This window comes from Oncorhynchus tshawytscha, linkage group LG08 (genome assembly GCF_018296145.1).
Source record: "Oncorhynchus tshawytscha isolate Ot180627B linkage group LG08, Otsh_v2.0, whole genome shotgun sequence".
Classification (NCBI taxonomy): Eukaryota; Metazoa; Chordata; class Actinopteri; order Salmoniformes; family Salmonidae; genus Oncorhynchus; species Oncorhynchus tshawytscha.
Window position 1 is genome coordinate 34,779,129 of NC_056436.1, and position 22,812 is coordinate 34,801,940.

General features: G+C 43.5%; 1 protein-coding gene across 4 annotated transcripts in view; it reads right to left on the reverse strand.

Moving 5' to 3' along the window:
• Positions 1–22,812, reverse strand: part of LOC112256566 (rho guanine nucleotide exchange factor 10-like) — a 99,367-nt gene that overhangs the window by 35,350 nt on the left and 41,205 nt on the right. For 2 of the 4 annotated variants that reach the window (XM_042325463.1, XM_024429888.2), the window contains 7 exons: positions 20,924–21,039; positions 17,136–17,263; positions 13,862–13,962; positions 13,239–13,360; positions 12,967–13,053; positions 9,974–10,203; positions 9,673–9,830 (listed from right to left, as the gene is read on the reverse strand). In XM_042325463.1, coding sequence (XP_042181397.1) covers positions 9,673–9,830; positions 9,974–10,203; positions 12,967–13,053; positions 13,239–13,360; positions 13,862–13,962; positions 17,136–17,263; positions 20,924–21,039 — 942 coding nt within the window. Of the gene's footprint in view, positions 1–9,672; positions 9,831–9,973; positions 10,204–12,966; positions 13,054–13,238; positions 13,361–13,861; positions 13,966–17,135; positions 17,264–20,923; positions 21,040–22,812 lie in introns of all 4 variants that reach the window. The other 2 variants (XM_042325462.1, XM_042325461.1) reach the window with 1 other exon arrangement.

Sequence of the window (22,812 nt, forward strand, 5' to 3'; positions counted from 1 at the left end):
GCCAGCCGGCCCATCGAAACTACACATAAACTATACCGAAACTAATTTCACACATAAGAGCTAGCCTATCAAATTGACAATAATCTGATGACTGCCAACATTAGGCCTATCAGTTGTCAAAATTGTACATGAAGAGATGGGCGCATCTGGTAATTTACAGATGCAAGGAAAGGATCATCAATTGATCATATCTTCCTGCAGAGTCACATGCAGGTAAAACATTTTGATTGCTATATAGTATCAGAAGATATCCTGTCATTTCTATTACACTTACCTTTGTCAAATAACGCTCATAACTCAAGAGGTGTAGCTCTATTTCTAAATGTCACTATTTCTAAGAACATCCGTGTTGTCCATGCTCTGAGCACATGACCACTCATGCGGCAGCATTGCAACTAAACAAAAACTTGTAACAAACTTAAAATATGTTATTTATTTATGCAATTCATCCTTTAAAATTATCCATCCACTGGTCCTTTTTGTTTAGGAATACAGCAAATGATTTCACCTGGTAGGTTATATATATATATATATATTTATATATATATATTTATATTTATTTATATATATTTATTTATATTTATATATATTTATATTTATTTATATTTATATTTATATGTTTTGCACTTCTACTTTGTCAAAAGAAGCTGTAACTAGATTTTATTTATTACTATAAATCCATTACTAATGAAATCTACAAATAAAGTTGATCAAATGGATTACACTAACAATTTTATTGTAAAAGAAAGAAAAATTGGCTTTAGGCCTCATTTCTGTCTAGGATTTTGCAGAATTGTACAACACATATCCTTGACTATCTAAACAAATAACTATCATTACATTTCCATGAATATTTCTTCATGCAATTCATTCTTTACAGTACACTGTATGACCAAACGTATGTGGACACCAGCTCGTGGAACATCTCATTCCAGAATGACGGACATTAATATGGAGTAGATCCCCCTTTGGTGCGATAACAGCCTCCACTCTTCTGGAAAGGCTTTCCACTACACGTTGGAACATTGCTGAGGTCAGGAGCTGATGTGGGGCAATTAAGCCTGGCTCGCAGTTGGCGTTTCAATCCATCCCAAAGGTGTTCGATGGTGATGAGGTCAGGGCTCCATGCAGGCCAGTCAAGTTCTTCCACACCCATCTCGACAAACCATTTCTGTATGGATCTCGCTTTGTGCACGGGGGCATTGTCATGCTGAAACAGGAAAGGGCTTTCCCCAAACGGTCCCAGAAATCAAACCCACTATCCTGGCGCAGCGCCATGCTCTACCAACTGAGCTACAGAGCTAAATAAACACAGAACACTTGGGCATAAAACACAAATATATTTAAATGAAAACATTTTTATTTTGTGTTTGGTTACGCTAATTTAGCTAGTACCATGGATGTAAGTATACCTATTTCAATGAACCGTAACAAAATGCTCGACAACAAAGCTTTCTTAGTGTCCAACAACCTTTCTCTACCCTTAACCTTGTTCTGAACATCTCCAAAACAATGGTCATGTGGTTTGGTAAGAAGAATACCCCTCTTCCCACAGGTGTGATTACTACCTCTCGGGGGTTTTAGAGCTTGAGGTAGTCACCTGATACAAGTACTTGGGAGTGTGGCTAGATGGTGCACTGTCCTTCTCTCAGCACATATCAAAGCTGCAGACAAAAGTTAAATCTAGACATCCTCTATCATGATCGCTCCTTTTTCACCTCAGCTGCCAAACTAACCCTGATTGAGACGACCATCCTACCCATGCTAGGTTACGGAGACATAATTTGTAGATCGGCAGGTAAGGGTGCTCTCGAGCGGCTAGATGTTCTTTACCATTCAGCCATCAGATTTGCCAGCAATGCTCCTTATAGGACACATCACTGCACTCTATACTCCTCTGTAAACTGGTCATCTCTGTATACCCGTCGCAAGACCCACTGGTCAATGCTTATTTATAAAACCCTCTTAGGCCTCACTACCCCCTATCACAGATATCTACTACAGCCCTCATCCTCCACATACAACACCCGTTCTGCCAGTCACATTCTGTTAAAGGTCCCCAAAGCACACATCCCTGGGTCGCTCCTCTTTTCAGTTTGCTGCAGCTAGCAACTGGAACGAGCTGCAACAAACACTCAAACTGGACAGTTTCTCAATCTCTTCATTCAAAGACTCAGTCATGGACACACTTACTGACAGTTGTAGCTGCTTAGTGTGATGTATTGTTGTCTCTACCTTCTTGCCCTTTGTGCTGTTGTCTGGGCCCAATAATGTTTGTACCATGTTTTGTGTTGCTACCATGTTGTTGCCATGTTGTGTTGCCGTGTGTTGCTGCCTTGCTATGTTGTTGTCTTAGGTATCTCTTTATGTAGTGTTGTGTTGCCTCTCTCGTTGTGATGTGTGTTTTGTCCTATATTTATATTGTATTTATTTATTGATTTTAATCCCAGGCCCCCGTCCTTGCAGGAGGCCTTTTGGTAGGCCATCATTATAAATAAGAATTTGTTCTTAACTGACTTGCCTAGTTAAATAGAGGTTAAATAAAAAAACAGCATAGACCAACGGCCACTGACGTTTGATTTTGTAAATGTAAAAAAAAAGCAGCATCCAAAAAAAGATAGGAAAAGTCAGGGAAGGAGCAGGACCTAATTGTTTGTATTTTACACTGCTCATGTGTCTTTAAAAAAAATTATTATCACAAACAGAAAAGTATTTAAAGCCTTTTTACCAGTTTCTTTCACACCTAGTCCTAACTTAACCCACCAAGTCAATGTGCTGTAGGATGTTGGTACCCAGCCACATGCTAATGAGTCTGTCTCTCCTCACTGAATGAATGACAACTGGATGAATGGGTGGTAATTGTGCACCTTAACAATTTAATTTAAATTAGGCCGAACTGAATGATAAAGAGGGTGATTTAATTTATAAAGGCAGTGTAAGGAGTTTGTGTATTGCCTATTTATGAGCAGCAAATCATTTGACCATGTGTCTTGGGTGTTGATACCATTCTCTTTTACATTTTACTTTATAAAAATAAGCTGTTACAGGACTGCTTATTATAACTATTACTAATCAAATTTATTGTAAGGGAAACTAACAGGAAAGGGCCGTCCCCAAACTGTTGCCACAAAGTTGGACGCACAGAATCGTCTAGAATGTCATTGTATGCTGTAGCGTTAAGCTTTCCCTTCACTGGAACTAAGGGATCTAGCCTGAACCATGAAAAACAGCCACAGACCATTATTCCTCCTCCACCAAACTTTACAGTTGGCACACTATGCATTGGGGCAGTTAGCGTTCTCCTGGCATCCGCCAACCCAGATTTGTCCATCGGACTGCCAGATAGTGAAGTGTGATTCATCAATGGCAGTGAGCTTTACACCACTCTAGCCGACGCTTGGCATTGTGCGCAAGGTGATCTTAGGCTTGTGTGCGGCTCCTCTGAATTGGAAACCCATTTCATGAGCTCCCGACGAACAGTTATTGTGCCGACGTTGCTTCTAGAGGCAGTTTGCAACTCGGTAGTGAGCGTTCCAACCGAGGACAGACAATTTATGCACTTCAGCACTCGGTGGACTCGTTCGGTGAGCTTGTGAGGCTTACCACTTTGTGGCTGAGCTGTTGTTGCTCCTAGACGTTTCCACTTCACAATAACAGCACTTACAGTTGACCAGGGCAGGTCTAGCAGGGCAGAAATTTGTTGAAAAGGTGGCGTCCTATGACGGTGCCACATTGATGATCTCGGAGCTCTTCAGTAAGGCGCTCCAAGGTGGCATAGCAGTTCAGACGTCTTTTGTCCTCGTCTTGTCGTGTCCTGTATATATATATGTATATTTACAACTTTTTTCACATACATTTTATTTTTATTTTTCATCAACTCATCTTCAAAACACTCTCCTGCAACCCGCCTCACCAATTTATATTTATAAAAAAGTATTATTTACCTCAAATCTGTAATCCTCCAAGAAGCTAGCCAGAAACTCCAAGAAGCTAGCCTGAAACTAGCCAGAAGCTAATCGGTAGCTAGTTCAGAAGCTAGTTAGCTTCTTTACTGGCAAATCGTTAGTATTCAGCTAACCACGGTTTGTGGTCATCAGCTATCCTTTAGCTCGAAAATCTATCGCCAGTTCTGTACGGCGCAGCGCGGCTCGGAACGGAACGGAACATACCGGACCAATTTTTCTCTCCATGTCCCTGGATTTCGACTGCTCTCTGGACATTCATACCCGGATCTCACAGCTAGCTAGCTGCTATCCATGTGACTATCGGCCTTCGTCGATTCCGGAGCAAACATCAATTATTCCAGAGCTAGCCAGCTCTGTCAATCACTCCTGAGTTCCATCAATCACTCCTGGGCTGCAGTCACCTATCCGGACCCGTTTTACTGCCTACGCGGTGCCCCACCGGGCCTTCACAACTGGACTGCCGACGTTATCTACCCGAAGGAGATCCGGCTGGCTCCTCCGTCGCGACGTTACCTGAACGCCCATCTGCGGCCTGCTAACCGTTAGCTGTCTTACCGGCTGCTATCTGAATAGACAATCGGACAATTTATTTATTTTTATTATGTTTTCTTCTTGGGCCTCTATAACTATATCTATTGTTTTTATTTTTGTTGTTGTTGTGTGATTTGGATTAATCCCCTCTACCACACGGAACCCCACTAATCTACTGACGGAACGCAAGAGGTGGCTAACAACAGACCTCCATCCTATGCTAGCTTGCTACCGATGGCCTGGCTAGCTGTCTGAATCGCCGTGACTCCCAACCAACCTCTCCACTCACTGGACCCTTTTGATCACTCGACTAAGCATGCCTCTCCTTAATGTCAATATGTCTTGTCCATTGCTGTTCTGGTTAGTGTTTATTGGCTTATTTCACTGTAGAGCCTCTAGTCCTGCTCACTATACCTTATCCAACCTATTAGTTCCACCACCCACACATGCAATGACATCTCCTGGTTTCAATGATGTTTCTAGAGACAATATCTCTCTCTTCATCACTCAATACCTAGGTTTACCTCCACTGTATTCACATACTACCATACCTTTGTCTGTACATTATACCTTGATGCTATTTTACCGCCCCCAGAAAACTCCTTTTACTCTATGTTCCAGACGTTCTAGACGACCAATTCTCATAGCTTTTAGCCGTACCCTTATTCTACTCCTCCTATGTTCCTCTGGCGATGTAGAGGTGAATCCAGGCCCTGCAGTGCCTAGCTCCACTCCTATTCCCCAGGCGCTCTCTTTTGACGACTTCTATAACCGTAATAGCCTTGGTTTCATGCATGTTAACATCAGAAGCCTCCTCCCTAAGTTTGTTTTATTCACTGCTTTAGCACACTCTGCCAACCCGGATGTTCTAGCTGTGTCTGAATCCTGGCTTAGGAAGACCACCAAAAATTCAGAAATTTTAATTCCAAACTACAACATTTTCAGACAAGATAGAACTGCCAAAGGGGGCGGTGTTGCAATCTATTGCAAAGATAGCCTGCAGAGTTCTGTCCTACTATCCAGGTCTGTACCCAAACAATTTGAACTTCTACTTTTAAAAATCCACCTCTCTAAAAACAAGTCTCTCACCGTTGCCGCCTGCTATAGACCACCCTCTGCCCCCAGCTGTGCTCTGGACACCATATGTGAACTGATTGCCCCCCATCTATCTTCAGAGTTCGTGCTGCTAGGTGACCTAAACTGGAACATGCTTAACACCCCAGCCATCCTACAATCTAAACTTGATGCCCTCAATCTCACACAAATTATCAATGAACCTACCAGGTACCTCCCCAAAGCCTTAAACACGGGCACCCTCATAGATATCATCCTAACCAACTTCCCCTCTAAATACACCTCTGCTGTCGTCAACCAAGATCTCAGCGATCATTGCCTGCATCTGTAATGGGTCAGCGGTCAAACGAACTCATCACTGTAAAACGCTCCCTGAAACACTTCTGCGAGCAGGCCTTTCTAATCGACCTGGCCGGGGTATCCTGGAAGGATATTGATCTCATCCCGTCAGTAGAGGATGCCTGGATATTTTTTTAAATGCCTTCCTAACCATCTTAAATAAACATGCCCCATTCAAGAAATTTAGAACCAGGAACAGATATAGCCCTTGGTTCTCCCCAGACCTGACTGCCCTTAACCAACACAAAAACATCCTATGGCGTTCTGCATTAGCATCGAACAGCCCCCGTGATATGCAGCTGTTCAGGGAAGCTAGAAACCATTATACACAGGCAGTTAGAAAAGCCAAGGCTAGCTTTTTCAAGCAGAAATTTGCTTCCTGCAACACTAACTCAAAAACGTTCTGGGACACTGTAAAGTCCATGGAGAATAAGAACACCTCCTCCCAGCTGCCCACTGCACTGAAGATAGGAAACACTGCCACCACTGATAAATCCACCATAATTGAGAATTTCAATAAGCATTTTTCTACGGCTGGCCATGCTTTCCACCTGGCTACTCCTACCCCGGTCAACAGCACTGCACCCCCAACAGCAACTCGCCCAAGCCTTCCCCATTTCTCCTTCTCCCAAATCCATTCAGCTGATGTTCTGAAAGAGCTGCAAAATCTGGACCCCTACAAATCAGCCGGGCTAGACAATCTGGACCCTTTCTTTCTAAAATTATCTGCCGAAATTGTTGCCACTCCTATTACTAGCCTGTTCAACCTCTCTTTCGTGTCGTCTGAGATTCCCAAAGATTGGAAAGCAGCTGCGGTCATCCCCCTCTTCAAAGGGGGAGACACTCTTGACCCAAACTGCAACAGACCTATATCTATCCTACCATGCCTTTCTAAGGTCTTCGAAAGCCAAGTCAACAAACAGATTACCGACCATTTCGAATCTCACCATACCTTCTCTGCTATGCAATCTGGTTTCAGAGCTGGTCATGGGTGCACCTCAGCCACGCTCAAGGTCCTAAACGATATCTTAACCGCCATCGATAAGAAACATTACTGTGCAGCCGTATTCATTGATCTGGCCAAGGCTTTCGACTCTGTCAATCACCACATCCTCATCGGCAGACTCGACAGCCTTGGTTTCTCAAATGATTGCCTTGCCTGGTTCACCAACTACTTCTCTGATAGAGTTCAGTGTGTCAAATCGGAGGGTCTGCTGTCCGGACCTCTGGCAGTCTCTATGGGGGTGCCACAGGGTTCAATTCTTGGACCGACTCTCTTCTCTGTATACATCAATGAGGTCGCTCTTGCTGCTGGTGAGTCTCTGATCCACCTCTACGCAGACGACACCATTCTGTATACTTCCGGCCCTTCTTTGGACACTGTGTTAACAACCCTCCAGGCAAGCTTCAATGCCATACAACTCTCCTTCCGTGGCCTCCAATTGCTCTTAAATACAAGTAAAACTAAATGCATGCTCTTCAACCGATCGCTACCTGCACCTAACCGCCTGTCCAACATCACTACTCTGGACGGCTCTGACTTAGAATACGTGGACAACTACAAATACTTAGGTGTCTGGTTAGACTGTAAACTCTCCTTCCAGACCCATATCAAACATCTCCAATCCAAAGTTAAACCTAGAATTGGCTTCCTATTTCGCAACAAAGCATCCTTCACTCATGCTGCCAAACATACCCTTGTAAAACTGACCATCCTACCAATCCTCGACTTTGGCGATGTCATTTACAAAATAGCCTCCAATACCCTACTCAACAAATTGGATGCAGTCTATCACAGTGCAATCCGTTTTGTCACCAAAGCCCCATATACTACCCACCATTGCGACCTGTACGCTCTCGTTGGCTGGCCCTCGCTTCATACTCGTCGCCAAACCCACTGGCTCCATGTCATCTACAAGACCCTGCTAGGTAAAGTCCCCCTTATCTCAGCTCGCTGGTCACCATAGCATCTCCCACCTGTAGCACACGCTCCAGCAGGTATATCTCTCTAGTCACCCCCAAAACCAATTCTTTCTTTGGCCGCCTCTCCTTCCAGTTCTCTGCTGCCAATGACTGGAACGAACTACAAAAATCTCTGAAACTGGAAACACTTATCTCCCTCACTAGCTTTAAGCACCAACTGTCAGAGCAGCTCACAGATTACTGCACCTGTACATAGCCCACCTATAATTTAGCCCAAACAACTACCTCTTTCCCAACTGTATTTAATTTTTATTTATTTATTTATTTTGCTCCTTTGCACCCCATTATTTTTATTTCTACTTTGCACATTCTTCCATTGCAAAACTACCATTCCAGTGTTTTACTTGCTATATTGTATTTACTTTGCCACCATGGCCTTTTTTTGCCTTTACCTCCCTTCTCACCTCATTTGCTCACATTGTATATAGACTTGTTTATACTGTATTATTGACTGTATGTTTGTTTTACTCCATGTGTAACTCTGTGTCGTTGTATCTGTCGAACTGCTTTGCTTTATCTTGGCCAGGTCGCAATTGTAAATGAGAACTTGTTCTCAACTTGCCTACCTGGTTAAATAAAGGTAAAATAAATAAAATAAATAAAACGTAAGGCCATTCTCCTGCCAATATTTGTGTATGGAGATTGTATGGGTGTGTGCTCATTTTTATACACCCGTCAGCAACGGGTTTGTGTATTACCCGAAATCTTAATTTTTAAAAATCACATTTACATAAGTATTCAGACCCTTTACTCAGTACTTTGTTGAAGCACCTTTGGCAGTGATTACAGCATCAAGTCTTATTGTGTATGACGCTACAAGCTTGGCACACCTGTATTTGGAGAGTTTGTCCCATTCTTCTTTGCAGATTCTCTCAAGCTCCATCAAGTTGGATGGCGAGCATTGCTGCACAGATATTTTCTGGTCTCTCCAGAGATGTTTGATCAGGTTCAAGTCCGGGCTCTGGCTGGGCCACTAAAGTACATTGAGACTTGTCCCGAAGCCACTCCTGCGTTGTCTTGGCTGTATGCTTAGGGTCATTGTCCTGTTGGAAGGTGAACCTTTGCCCCAGTCTGAGGTCCTGAGCACTCAGGAGCAGGTTTTCATCAAGGGTCTCTTTGTATTGTGCTCCGTTCATCTTTCCCTCGATCCTGACTAGTCTCCCAGTCCCTGCCTCTGAAGAACAGCATGATGCTGCCACCACCATGCTTCACCGTAAGGATGGTGCCAGGTTTCCTTCAGACATGAATCTTGGCACTCAGGCCAAAGAGTGCAATCTTGGTTTCATCAGACCAGAGAATCTTGTTTCTCATGGTCTGAGTGTCTTTAGGTGCCTTTTGCCAAACTCCAAGCGTGCTGTCATGTGCCTTTTACTGACTTTTGTCTGGACACTCTACCATAAAGGCCTGATTAGTGGAGTGCTGCAGAGATGGTTGTCCTTCTGAAGATACTCCCATCTCCACAGAGGAACTCCATTATGGGGTATTGTGTGTAGATTGCTGAAGATTTTTTTTTAAATGTAATCCATTTAAGAATAAGGCTGTAACGTAACACAATGTGAAAAACGTCAAGGGGTCTGAATACTTTCCAAAGGCACTGTATAGTGTAGTTTATGCACTATTTATCAACCATTGGTGCTCATGTTTGCTGCACCATGCGGGTTGATATGCATCTGACGCATATGCTAAAGGTAACAACCCGGCAACGGTCTCTAGCGGGTGTTTATAGGCGGAAAGGCAGTTCTAGTGTTCAGAAACAGACAGCCTTTAGAACAAGCCTCACCTTGTGCTCTGGAGTAGATGGCAACTGAGCCACTCACAAGGCCAGCGTATAAACACTGCTTCTGGTGCACCAGGCTGGTCACGGTGGACTTGTCGAGGATGAAGAAGTGTTGGAGACGCACCTTCTTGGACTGCTGGCTGCTCTTATAGACTATGATACTGCAGAGGCAGAGAAAGGTTGTGAAGTGATTTCATGAGCTGTGTTTCTAAATCAAATACAATAAAATCAATGAGTAGATTTATTTAGCTGACAGCAGAACCCAGAGTAGGCTATGACTACATAATCTGTTGACATCACATACCTGCCCTCCTCCATGCCCAGGCAGACAGTAGGGTTGTCACTGGCCTTCCCCACTAAGGAGAGGTTATTTTCGGGGTTCCCCATCCTATTCTCCTGGGTACTCTGCTCCATGGGTACATAAGCCATGCACAGGATCCGAGACTCCACATTGAAACACTCTGTCACCTTGGGGCTGGAGTTCTGCATGGCCACGATGGCTATCTGACCCATCTGGTTGGTGCAGCTCGCCACCTGAACAGGGGTTAGGAGTAGTAACAGTTAGTAGTAGGGAAATACGTTTTTCATGACCACATGACCTGACCAGGAAAGACTCCATGCCCCAGCTAGAAAATACAATCCTTTCTACAGAGCTTTCTAATTCTGACCTCATCAGGAGATAAAAAATGGGGAAACAACAACCACGACAACAAACATTAACGCTTTTAACCACTCCAGCAGAAAACTGTACAGCAGACTGACCAATAGGAGCATAGAGTGGGAGAGAACAGCCCTCTCAAATCCAGGCCAACAGTGAGTCATTTACAATGGAAAAGTGGGAGCCGTCATTGTAATGAGAACAGTCCATCACTGGAGTACATTTGGAGTCACAGAACTGTGGATGTGTTATCCCTGCCACTGAAGTAAATACACACAGCTAAGAGGCTCTCAAACTGATACATACAGTAAATATGCCACTGGTTCAGAGTTATTGCTCATGAATGAAAGGGCCTCTGTTCAATCCGATCTCACTGGGAGTGGAAGAAAGCTTTTTTTTATAGGGATTTAAAGCTGATGAGTAAAATGGCTACTCGCAATAATTGGCACAGGTTACAAATCAAAGTGTCACGTGCGCCAAATACAACAGGTGTGGACATTACAGTGAAATGCTTACTTACAGCCTCTAACCAACAGTGCAAAAAAGGTATTAGGTGAACAATAGGTAAGAAATAAAAACAGTAAAAAGACAGTGAAAAACAACAGTAGCGAGGCTATAACAGTAGCGAGGCTACAACAGTGGCGAGGCTACATACAGGCACCGGTTAGTTGGGCTGATTGAGGTAGCATGAACATGTAGATATGGTTAAAGTGACTATGCATATATGACGAACAGAGAGTAGCGGGTGGTGGGACACAATGCAGATGGCCTGGTTAGCCAATGTGTGGGGGCAATGGTTGGTCGGGCCAATTGAGGTAGTATGTATATGAATGTACAGATAAAGTGAATATGCATATTTGATAAACAGAGAGTAGCAGCAGCATAAAAGAGGGGTTTGGGGGGGCACACAATGCAAATTGTCCGGGTAGCCATTTGATTACTTGTTCAGGAGTTTTATGGCTTGGGGGTAAAAACTGTTGAGAAGCCTTTTTGTCTTAGACCGCTCGCCATGTGGTAGTAGAGAGAACAGTCTATGACTGGAGTGGCTGGGGTCTATGACAATTTTTAGGGCCTTCCTCTGACACCACCTGTTGTAGAGGTCCTGGATGGCAGGCAGCTTAGCCCCAGTGATGTACTGGGCCGTACGCAGTACCCTCTATCGTGCCTTGCGGTCGGAGGACGAACTGATTTAAGTTTCCCAGCATTAAAGTCTCCGGCCACTAGGAGCACCGCCTCTGGGTGAGTGGTTTCCTGTTAGCTTATTTCCTTATACAGCTGACTGAGTGGTCTTAGTGCCAGCATCTGTCTGTGGTGGTAAATAAACAGCCACGAAAAGTGTAGCTGAGAACTCTAGGCAAGTAGTGTGGCCTGCAATTTATCACAAGATACTCAGGCAAGCAAAATCTAGAGACTTCCTTGGATTGTGCACCAGCTGTTGTTTACAAATATGCACAGACCACCCCCCCCCCCTCGCACCCCCGGAGTGTGCTGTTCTATCTTGCCGGTGCATTGTATATCCTGCTAGCTGAATATCCATGTCAACATTCAGCCACGACTCTGTGAAAAATAGGATATTACAGTTTTTGATGTTCCGTTGGAAGGACATTCGTAATTGTACCTCGTCTAAATTATTGTCCAACTGTAACGGCAGCTTTCCCACTCGCCTTCTGTGGATCCTCACGAGGCATCCCGCTCTGTGTCCTCTGTACCTGCGTCTCCTCCTCTTGCAAATAACTGGATTGTTGGCCTTGTCGGGTGTTCGGAGAATGTCCTGTGTGTCCTCCTTGTTGTAGAAAAAAATCTTCATCTAATCCGAGGTGAGTGATCTCTGTCCTGATATCCAGAAGCTCTTCATCTAATCCAAGGTAAGTGATCTCTGTCCTGATATCCAGAAGCTCTTCATCTAATCCAAGGTAAGTGATCTCTGTCCTGATATCCAGAAGCTCTTCATCTAATCCGAGGTGAGTGATCTCGGTCCTGATATCCAGAAGCTCTTCATCTAATCCGAGGTGAGTGATCTCTGTCCTGATATCCAGAAGCTCTTCATCTAATCCGAGGTGAGTGATCTCTGTCCTGATATCCAGAAGCTCTTCATCTAATCCGAGGTGAGTGATCTCTGTCCTGATATCCAGAAGCTCTTCATCTAATCCGAGGTGAGTGATCTCTGTCCTGATATCCAGAAGCTCTTCATCTAATCCGAGGTAAGTGATCTCTGTCCTGATATCCAGAAGCTCTTCATCTAATCCGAGGTGAGTGATCGCTGTCCTGATATCCAGAAGCTCTTCATCTAATCCAAGGTAAGTGATCTCTGTCCTGATATCCAGAAGCTTTTTTTTTGCCGTAAGATACGGTTGCAGAAACATTATGTACAAATAACGCAAAAAAACAACATAATAGCACAATTGGTTGGGCACCCGTAAAACTGCTGCCATTTCTTTCGGCGCCATTTTAGTCAAAAAAAGCACAACAGACCTAAGTTGGCATCATTTGTAATGCAATTATGTACATACATGGATGTCCATGCTGTCCATTGACAATCTCTTGTATAACATCTATGACTTCAATTGTTGTTTAGATCTTATTACCAAGGGTTCAAGTAAAGTGCCATCAAATGACAGAAAGCCAGGTGTCTTACTCACCCACACACAGCCGTGTCCGAGTGCAGGTGTGTCTGCTGTGCTCCCTATGCTGATGTGGGGCTCGGGGTTATGGACCGCACACTCCACCTGACAGAGATAAAGAGAAACAGACTTACACATGTAACGTGAAGAGTGGTGTACGTAGATTGTACTAGTTTCCTACATGGCATTGTAACAAATGATTGATGCGGTCAAGGGATAGGTCATCTTTAGATGGAGCCATTGACCCTGCCCATGGCTGACAGAGGTGGTATGGGGGAGGTGATGCCCACCTTGAACTCCTGTAGTTTGGACATGACCACAGGCATCTGCCTGAGCAGGAGAGGATGTTTCTGCTTCTTGATCTGGTTACCATCATCCTCCGCAAAGAACCAGCCCTGCAGATTGTCCTCCTCTGTTAACACACACATAATTTCATTTCTAAGAGGAACACTATCTCCACTGTGGAGCAGTGATCCTAAATTCAAACTGTGAAATATTACATTTCCAAATATGTTACATAACACCCAATTCCATAATCTGAACACCAGATTCAGAAGTTATAACTTTACAATCCATTTTACAGTCCAATGAGCCAGGGCTGGAAAAAAGTGAATTTCAACTCATGATATTTTCTTGGTAAACACAGATTTTTAAATACCCATTGCTATGCAACTAAACCTTGAGTTTGGAAATGAGCCACAAAGCCAGTGGCAGTTTAAAATAATCACAAGTGGAAAAGGGCAGTGAGGCAGAGAGAGGCTGTCCCCGCTGCATACACTCACTACAGTCCTCTATGGAACTACAAAGTGACAAGAGGCAGTGGGGAGAAGCAATAGGGAACACAAAATATCCAACACAAACAGACAGAGCGCATTGGGTCTGTGATTGTGACTGAGGCCAGACTAAGACATACCCAGAGCCAGCTTGGCCATCTGCAGGTTACTGATCCAGGACTGTTTGATGGCTGGAGAGAAGGTATTGAACACAGCAGGAAAGTATGTGGCCCTGCCAGACCTGCTAAGAGGGAGAGAGAGAGAAGAGATAAATGACAGACGGCATTGTTGAGACTGACAGTATCCATTACATAGAGTCTATTGCATAGAGATTGAATCCTGGAGTGTATTAATGGTTCTGCATCACGACATTCACTTCAATTTAAAAAAAATAATCAGCTAATAGCAGGAACAGCACAATCTAGTGGTCAGAAACTCGTAATATGAGGATGTGAGATGGGACATAAACCCAACAACTTTAATGACTAATACATTACATAAGATGAAGATACTACTTGACAAATATAGAGAGCTGTTACTATATACTCGTTGTTGGGAGGGGGGCTGGCGTGCCCGTGAGTTTGGTCCAAATTGGATTTTTGGTACTATAATTATAGAATATTCTATTTCAACAAAATAATTTTTCCGGAATGCTTATCTTATCCGTTTCTAACTACAGAACAAATCAGAGATGGTGGGTGTCATGGCTTGCTGTCGGGGGATCTGTGTGACCCTAACAGCTGAAAGGACATGTGATCCTGCACTCGTTAGGGGCTTTTCTCATTGACAAAAGTTGGAGGCAGCGCACTGACATTTCAATTGACATAATATGTACATGAACTTTTAAATTCACATCCACAAAAGGAACGTCATGTGGGTTTGGCGCTAGGCAACGGATATTTACCGTAACGATCCCTATAAAATATCCCAGTACAGGCACTAGCCAGCATGCCTCAACTATGCACGCGACTTTTCATCTTAACCATATTACACGATTGAAAAATGGAACCAAACCACATCACACTCTTGAATAACGCAACAATACACACGGACGTGCAGAAAATAAAAGGGTTTATTTTCTCGTCTGAAGGCTATACTCATTACATTTTATCTTCAAGAGCAGAGTTGCTAACAGCCGGTCTTCATCAAGTAACGTTAGCCTATCAAAAATGAAAAATTAGGCCTACAATCCCTCTCATACAAATATAAAAGTACAGTAGGGCTAGCTGACTTAAAACATTACTTCATTGGGCTTTATTTTTATAAATATCAAATAATTTGGCCTACATGTGGTCAAAGCTAATTGCGTCTGAAAATGTAGGTATAATATACAGTTGAAGTCGGAAGTTTACATACACCTTAGCCAAATACATTTAAACTCAGTTTTTCACAATTCCTGACATGTAATCCTAGTAAAAATGTCCCGTCTTAGGATCACCACTTTATTTTAAGAATGTGAAATGTCAGAATAAAAAGGAGAATGATTTATTTAAACTTTTATTACTTTCATCACATTCCGTGGGTCAGAAGTTCACATACACTCAATGAGTATTTGAAAGCGTCGCCTTGAAATTGTTTAACATGGGGCAAACGTTTTGGTTAGCCTTCCCACAATAAATTGGGTGAATTTTGGCCCATTCCTCCTGACAGAGCTGGTGTAACTGAGTCAGGTTTATAGGCCTCCTTGCTCGCACACGCTTTTGCAGTTCTGCCCACAAATGTTCTATAGGATTGAGGTCAAGGCTTTGTGATGGCCACTCCAATACCTTGACTTAGTTGTGCTTAAGCCATTTTGCCACACCTTTGGAAGTATGCTTAGGGTCACTGTCCATTTGGAAGACCCATTTGCAGCCAAGCATTTAACTTCCTGACTGATGTCTTGATGTTGCTTCAATATATCCACATGATTTTCCTCCCTCATGATGTCATCTATTTTGTGACATGCACCAGTCCCTCCTGCAGCAAAGCACCCCCACAACATGATGCTGCCACCCCCGTGCTTCACGGTTGGGTTGGTGTTCTTCAGCTTGCAAGCCTCCCCCTTTTTCCTCCAAACATAACAATGAGCTAGCCCTTGACCTTGACTCTCAGTTCCATTTCAGTTTGAGAGCCAGACCAGAGCTAGCCCTTGACCATGACTCTCAGTTCCATTTCAGTTTGAGAGCCAGACCAGAGCTAGCTAGCTTGCTAACAAGATTGTGTGTGTAGAGCAGCACCAGAATTAAAATAAAAACAAATCTTACTTTTCGTAGTTAATAAATTCAATGTGAAACCTGATAACTATAGTATCCTTAACTAGACTTGAAAAAGTTAATATATTGTTCTCTAATTAAACATTTCTCTCCCTAATTTCTGAATCACGCCTGAAACGTCAGTAGCTACAGTAGACTATGCATGCTTCGGAAAGAGGGGCAGGTATTTCTACACAGATTTTCAGCTGGCAGGCAGACACTGGAATAAGTTTGTGACAGTTTTACAAAAGCACTTTGTTGCATTTATTATGGGACTGGGGAAAAAAAATGCCCAGAATGTAAAAGAACATTTTTAAGCGGTTAAAATAACAGTTCTGAAAATAAAAAACAGTTCTGTTATATATTAGGACGATATCTACATTTCAGTTGTTTGAAAATTATTACTCTGCTATTACAATTTATATATTGCAGGAGTGTTGGGCTGGACGAGACAATTCTGATCACACTGCCCTGCTCGGAGGGGGGCAATTGTCGGGCGATCGTCATGCGCTACCTCCGGGGACGGCGCTGGAGACGTGGATTTGCGAACTTGCTACATTATTAAAAAAGTTGAGAGGGTATTCTCTCAAAACCTCTAGAGAGTCTGTCGTCGTGTGAAAAGGGCCTTAGAGACAGCAGACAGACAGGGATGTGAGGTAATGGAAGCCAACAGTGTTTATAACAGCTAACGTAAATAACAAATCCCCAGGGAGGATCTCTCTGGCATGCATCTTGCCTTACACTCTCTCTCTCTGGAATGTGGTGTTTTTTAGATGGAGGGATCAGAGAGGAATGACAGCAGCGTCTCAAAACGCAATGCCCAGGAGTATAAAAAGGTCATTTGACCAGTTAAAAACAGCCGGCAGAGTGAGAGTCAACAAGTTCAAGGTGCCAGTGGGCCATGGAAGGACCATGTGGAGGGAATACTCTCCTATAGTAATGAGTGGATGAAACAGCGGCACTGTCTTCTCTGAGGTGAGAGACACACTGATCCACAGCAGAGAGCAAAGAGCTCGAACAGACCCAAATCATACCCCTGAGATCAGATTAGAACAAAACTCAAGTTGTTTATCCACCGGAATGTTCCCAATTCCTGGATGGTGAGAGGGGACAGTGAGGGAGTGAGGACATAGGGCCCTGACCTAGTGTGTGAGAGAGAGAGTGATGTGGGTGAGACACTGACTTGTCCTGTTTGCCAGGCAGCTGCAGCTGGATCCTACAGCGATCTGCAGCCCGGATCTCCTCCTCCTTCTTCAGAATGAGACGCTGCAGACCCGACACCCAGTCATGGGCCACCGTAGGGTTAACGTTCTACAAGAGAGAGGGATAAAGGGAGAAAAAAAGAGAGTCAGAAAGTATTACCACAAGACACTGCTTATAACATTGTCCATAATGTCAGATGAAAACCTTAATAGATCTAGTTTTCAAATCATGCCATTGGGCGAGCAGAGATTGACTCCACACACCAGCTCTTACAAATTGACCACAAATCTCCCCCTCGGTGTTGTGTGTGTGAAACACATGTCTCTCTGTGTGCCTCTGGCCTGTTCTCTGCTCCCCCACCACTATGCCCTCTGTCTCTGACAGGACTCACATAGACAAACACTGGCTAGTTAAGTCTCACAGTCCAGCACCACACAGCGCTGTCTGGGCAAATTACTGTATATTAGACTAGTGTTTGTCAGGGCCCTCTCTCTCGCTCTGTCAGCTGGGGCCACAGCTCGACATGACACATCAAAACCTCAGGGACATATTTACACACAGGAAAATAATATACACTGGGGCAAAAAAGTATTTAGTCAGCCACCAATTGTGCAAGTTCTCCCACTTAAAAAGATGAGGCCTGTAATTTTCATCATAGGTACACTTCAACTATGACAGAAGAAATGAGAAAAAAAAATCCAGAAAATCACATTGTAAAATTATGGTGGAAAATAAGTATTTGGTCAATAACAAAAGTTTCCCAATACTTTGTTATATACCCTTTGTTGGCAATGACAGAGGTCAAATGTTTTCAAGTTTTCACAAGGTTTTCACACACTGTTACTGGTATTTTGGCCCATTCCTCCATGCAGATCTCCTCTAGAGCAGTGATGTTTTGGGACTGTTGCTGGGCAACACGGACTTTCAACTCCCTCCAAAGATGTTCTATGGGAGACTGGCTAGGCCACTCCAGGACCTTGAAATGCTTCTTACGAAGCCACTCCTTCGTTGCCCGGGCGGTGTGTTTGGGATCATTGTCATGCTGAAAGACCGAGCTACGTTTCATCTTCAATGCCCTTGCTGATGGAAGGAGGTTTTCACTCAAAATCTCACAATACATGGCCCCATTCATTCTTTCCTTTACACGGATCAGTCGTCCTGGTCCCTTTGCAGAAAAACAGCCCCAAAGCATGATGTTTCCACCCCATGCTTCACAGTAGGTATGGTGTTCTTTGTCCTCCAAACACGACGAGTTGAGTTTTTACCAAAAAGTTATATTTTGGTTTCATCTGACCATATGACATTCTCCCCATCATCTTCTGGATCATCACAATTGCTCTCTAGCAAACTTTAGAAGGGCCTGGACACGTCTGGCACTGCAGGATGAGTCCCTGGCGGCGTAGTGTGTTACTGATGGTAGGCTTTGTTACTTTGGTCCCAGCTCTCTGCAGGTCATTCACTAGGTCCCCCCCGTGTGGTTCTGGGATTTTTGCTCACCGTTCTTGTGATCATTTTGACCCCACGGGGGAGATCTTGCATGGAGCCTCAGATCGAGGGAGATTATCAGTGGTCTTGTATGTCTTCCATTTCCTAATAATTGCTCCCACAGTTGATTTCTTCAAACCAAGCTGCTTACCTATTGCAGATTCAGTCTTCCCAGCCTGGTGCAGGTCTACAATTTTGTTTCTGGTGTCCTTTGACAGCTCTTTGGTCTTGGCCATAGTGGAGTTTGGAGTGTGACTGTTTGAGGTTGTGGACAGGTGTCTCTTATACTGATAAGTTCAAAGAGGTGCCATTAATACAGGTAACGAGTGGAGGACAGAGGAGCCTCTTAAAGAAGAAGTTACAGGTCTGTGAGAGCCAGAAATCTTGCTTGTTTGTAGGTGACCAAATACAGTGCCTTGCGAAAGTATTCGGCCCCCTTGAACTTTGCGACCTTTTGCCACATTTCAGGCTTCAAACATAAAGATATAAAACTGTATTTTTTTGTGAAGAATCAACAAGTGGGACACAATCATGAAATGGAACGACATTTATTGGATATTTCAAACTTTAACAAATCAAAAACTGAAAAATTGGGCGTGCAAAATTATTCAGCCCCTTTACTTTCAGTGCAGCAAACTCTCTCCAGAAGTTCAGTGAGGATCTCTGAATGATCCAATGTTGACCTAAATGACTAATGATGATAAATACAATCCACCTGTGTGTAATCAAGTCTCCGTATAAATGCACCTGCACTGTGATAGTCTCAGAGGTCCGTTAAAAGCGCATATAGCATCATGAACAACAAGGAACACACCAGGCAGGTCCGAGATACTGTTGTGAAGAAGTTTAAAGCCGGATTTGGATACAAAATATTTCCCAAGCTTTAAACATCCCAAGGAGCACTGTGCAAGCGATAATATTGAAATGGAAGGAGTATCAGACCACTGCAAATCTACCAAGACCTGGCCGTCCCTCTAAACTTTCAGCTCATACAAGGAGAAGACTGATCAGAGATGTAGCCAAGAGGCCCATGATCACTCTGGATGAACTGCAGAGATCTACAGCTGAGGTGGGAGACTCTGTCCATAGGACAACAATCAGTCGTATATTGCACAAATCTGGCCTTTATGGAAGAGTGGCAAGAAGAAAGCCATTTCTTAAAGATATCCATAAAAGGTGTCGTTTAAAGTTTGCCACAAGCCACCTGGGAGACACACCAAACATATGGAAGAAGGTGCTCTGGTCAGATGAAACCAAAATGTAACTTTTTGGCAACAATGCAAAACATTATGTTTGGCGTAAAAGCAACACAGCTCATCACCCTGAACACACCATCCCCACTGTCAAACATGGTGGTGGCAGCATCATGGTTTGGGCCTGCTTTTCTTCAGCAGGGACAGGGAAGATGGTTCAAATTGATGGGAAGATGAATGGAGCCAAATACAGGACCATTCTGGAAGAAAACCTGATGGAGTCTGCAAAAGACCTGAGACTGGGACGGAGATTTGTCTTCCAACAAGACAATGACCCAAAACAAAGCAAAATCTACAATGGAATGGTTCAAAAATAAACATATCCAGGTGTTAGAATGGCCAAGTCAAAGTCCAGACCTGAATCCAATCGAGAATCTGTGGAAAGAACTGAAAACTGCTGTTCACAAATGCTCTCCATCCAACCTCACTGAGCTCGAGCTGTTTTGCAAGGAGGAATGGGAAAAAATGTCAATCTCTCGATGTGCAAAACTGATAGAGACATACCCCAAGCGACTTACAGCTGTAATCGCAGCAAAAGGTGGCGCTACAAAGTATTAACTTAAGGGGCTGAATAATTTTGCACGCCCAATTTTTCAGTTTTTGATTTGTTAGAAAAGTTTGAAATATCCAATAAATGTCGTTCCACTTCATGATTGTGTCCCACTTGTTGTTGATTCTTCACAAAAAAATACAGTTTTATATCTATGTTTGAAGCCTGAAATGTGGCAAAAGGTCGCAAAGTTCAAGGGGGCTGAATACTTTCGCAAGGCACTGTACTTATTTTCCACCATAATTTGCAAATAAATTCATTTTTAAAAAATCATACAATGTGATTTTCTGATTTTTTTTTCTCATTTTGTCTGTTATGGTTGAAGTGTACCTATGATGAAAATTACAGGCCTCTCATCTTTTTAAGTGGGAGAACTTGCACAATTGGTGGCTGACTAAATACTTTTTTGCCCCACTGTACTTGTATTTTCACTCACGGAAAACAAGCCTTAAAATGAATGCAGCGATAAATGCTGCTCACCTGGTAGTTTCCCTTGAGGCTACCGATCATGCTGGAGATCTGGTTGACCAGGCTGAGGTCGTGAATGAGGTTCTGCAGGTCCTGGTACAGCTGGCCTGGACCCATGTACAGCTTATCTGGAAAGAGAGACAATGAGAAGCTGAATAAACTATCAGCTGCCCTGGGCCCCATGTACGCCTTATCTAGACTAGGACTATCCCTGTCAACAGAATTTTTTTTATTACCAAGTTAAGTTGGTTGAAGTAAGTTGTGATTGACAAATCTGAACCCATAGCCCATCTCCAACCATTTACCCAAGAATATGAGCCATAAATAGCTCAAAGGAAATTCCTGGGCATTGAAAGCAGGAGGTCAAATAAGACCTACTGCCAGACAAAGATCAATAACAGTCAGAACTGTTTCCCACAGAGATCTGCGACATGTGAGCAAACTCACTTGGAATGGCACTGAACCACAGTGACGAAGTGTGTGTATGTGCTTTGTGAATGTTTTCACTTGAGTACTGTTACCTAACAGCAGTTTCCTGGGGCCAAGCTATTCTCTGCTGTTCCGCGCACGTGTGTGTGTGTGTGTGTGTGTGTGTGTGTGTGTGTGTATGTATATGTGTGTGTGTGTGTGTGTAAACATGTGTGCGCGCATCTTTGTAGATGTGCTTTGCCTAACCAACAAGCCAGTGAAGTGAAGTGAGTGATTACTGTGTTTCTGTGGGTCCAGCTCAGGACAACGGACTGCTTTGTTTGTCAGCGCTCAGCCTGTAAATGACAGAGACACAGACAGAGAGTCTGACTCATCAGAGAGAGAAAGAGAGCGAGGGGCCTCTTGTAGGCTCTGCCAGCACATAGCCTTCTCTCTAGGGTGTAGCTCACATTAAAACCTCCAGCATAGGGAGGATGAACCTCCTCGTCTTTCAGACAAGCCTGCCGACAAGTCATCATACGATACAATTTACACTGCAGCATATGAGACTATTAGCTAACAAGTAAGCAGGGAAGAGCTTAAAGATCATTTCACCATATGACTTTTTCAACTTCTATTTTGTCACTCTCATAAGGCAGCAGATTAGAACTTGGAGGGAAAGGGTTCATGTGAATGGGAATCTCTGGCGCAGGGATTGTGGGCTCTACATGGCCCTTCACACTGCCCTAGTGTTCCAGCTCCATGGCAACTGCTCCAGTCTTCCCCAGGGCTGGCCCAGAGAGGACCCTCAGAGAAACTTCTACCATGTTTGCACTTCACTAAAATGTACATACAGGAAGCTAATTCAGGGACTCGCTCTTCATCATGTACCAAAACATCATTCCACATATGAATATATCCAGGTGACTGTATCACTTAACTGTTGTACTGATACAATATTTCAATTTTTCAGACAATATTTTGTTTGGTTAAAAGCATAGACAAGTATATGATTAAAAATAACAATTTCTTTGATTCTGAAGCATGTAAAAAATTAGATGGCGTTTCTGCTCTATTGGGCTAATTGCCTTGTCTAATGGTGTCCAAATATTCATGCCTCATCTGTCTTAATGAAGTCTGAGTGGTTGGAACCAGGTCAGAACAGAAACGCTGAAAAAGCTTCAGTCGTGCTCTTTGGCTTGTCATCCATGGGAATTCCACAGGCCACAATTCATCTCCATGCTTATGAAAAGGTTGTTATTATAGGCTCTGACAGGCACTGATACAGGCTATAATGAGAGTGAGTGCAATGGACAAGTACCCTGGACTGGTGCCGCCCACCCACCTTAACCATTACTGTGCTATGTGTTACAGGTACATGGACCTACACAGCATCATGGCTGGTCATAAAGTAATGGATTATACCAGGAGGGAAATGCAGAAGAGACTGGCTAAGCCATTACAACGAGGGCCCAAACTCCTCAATTAGGCCT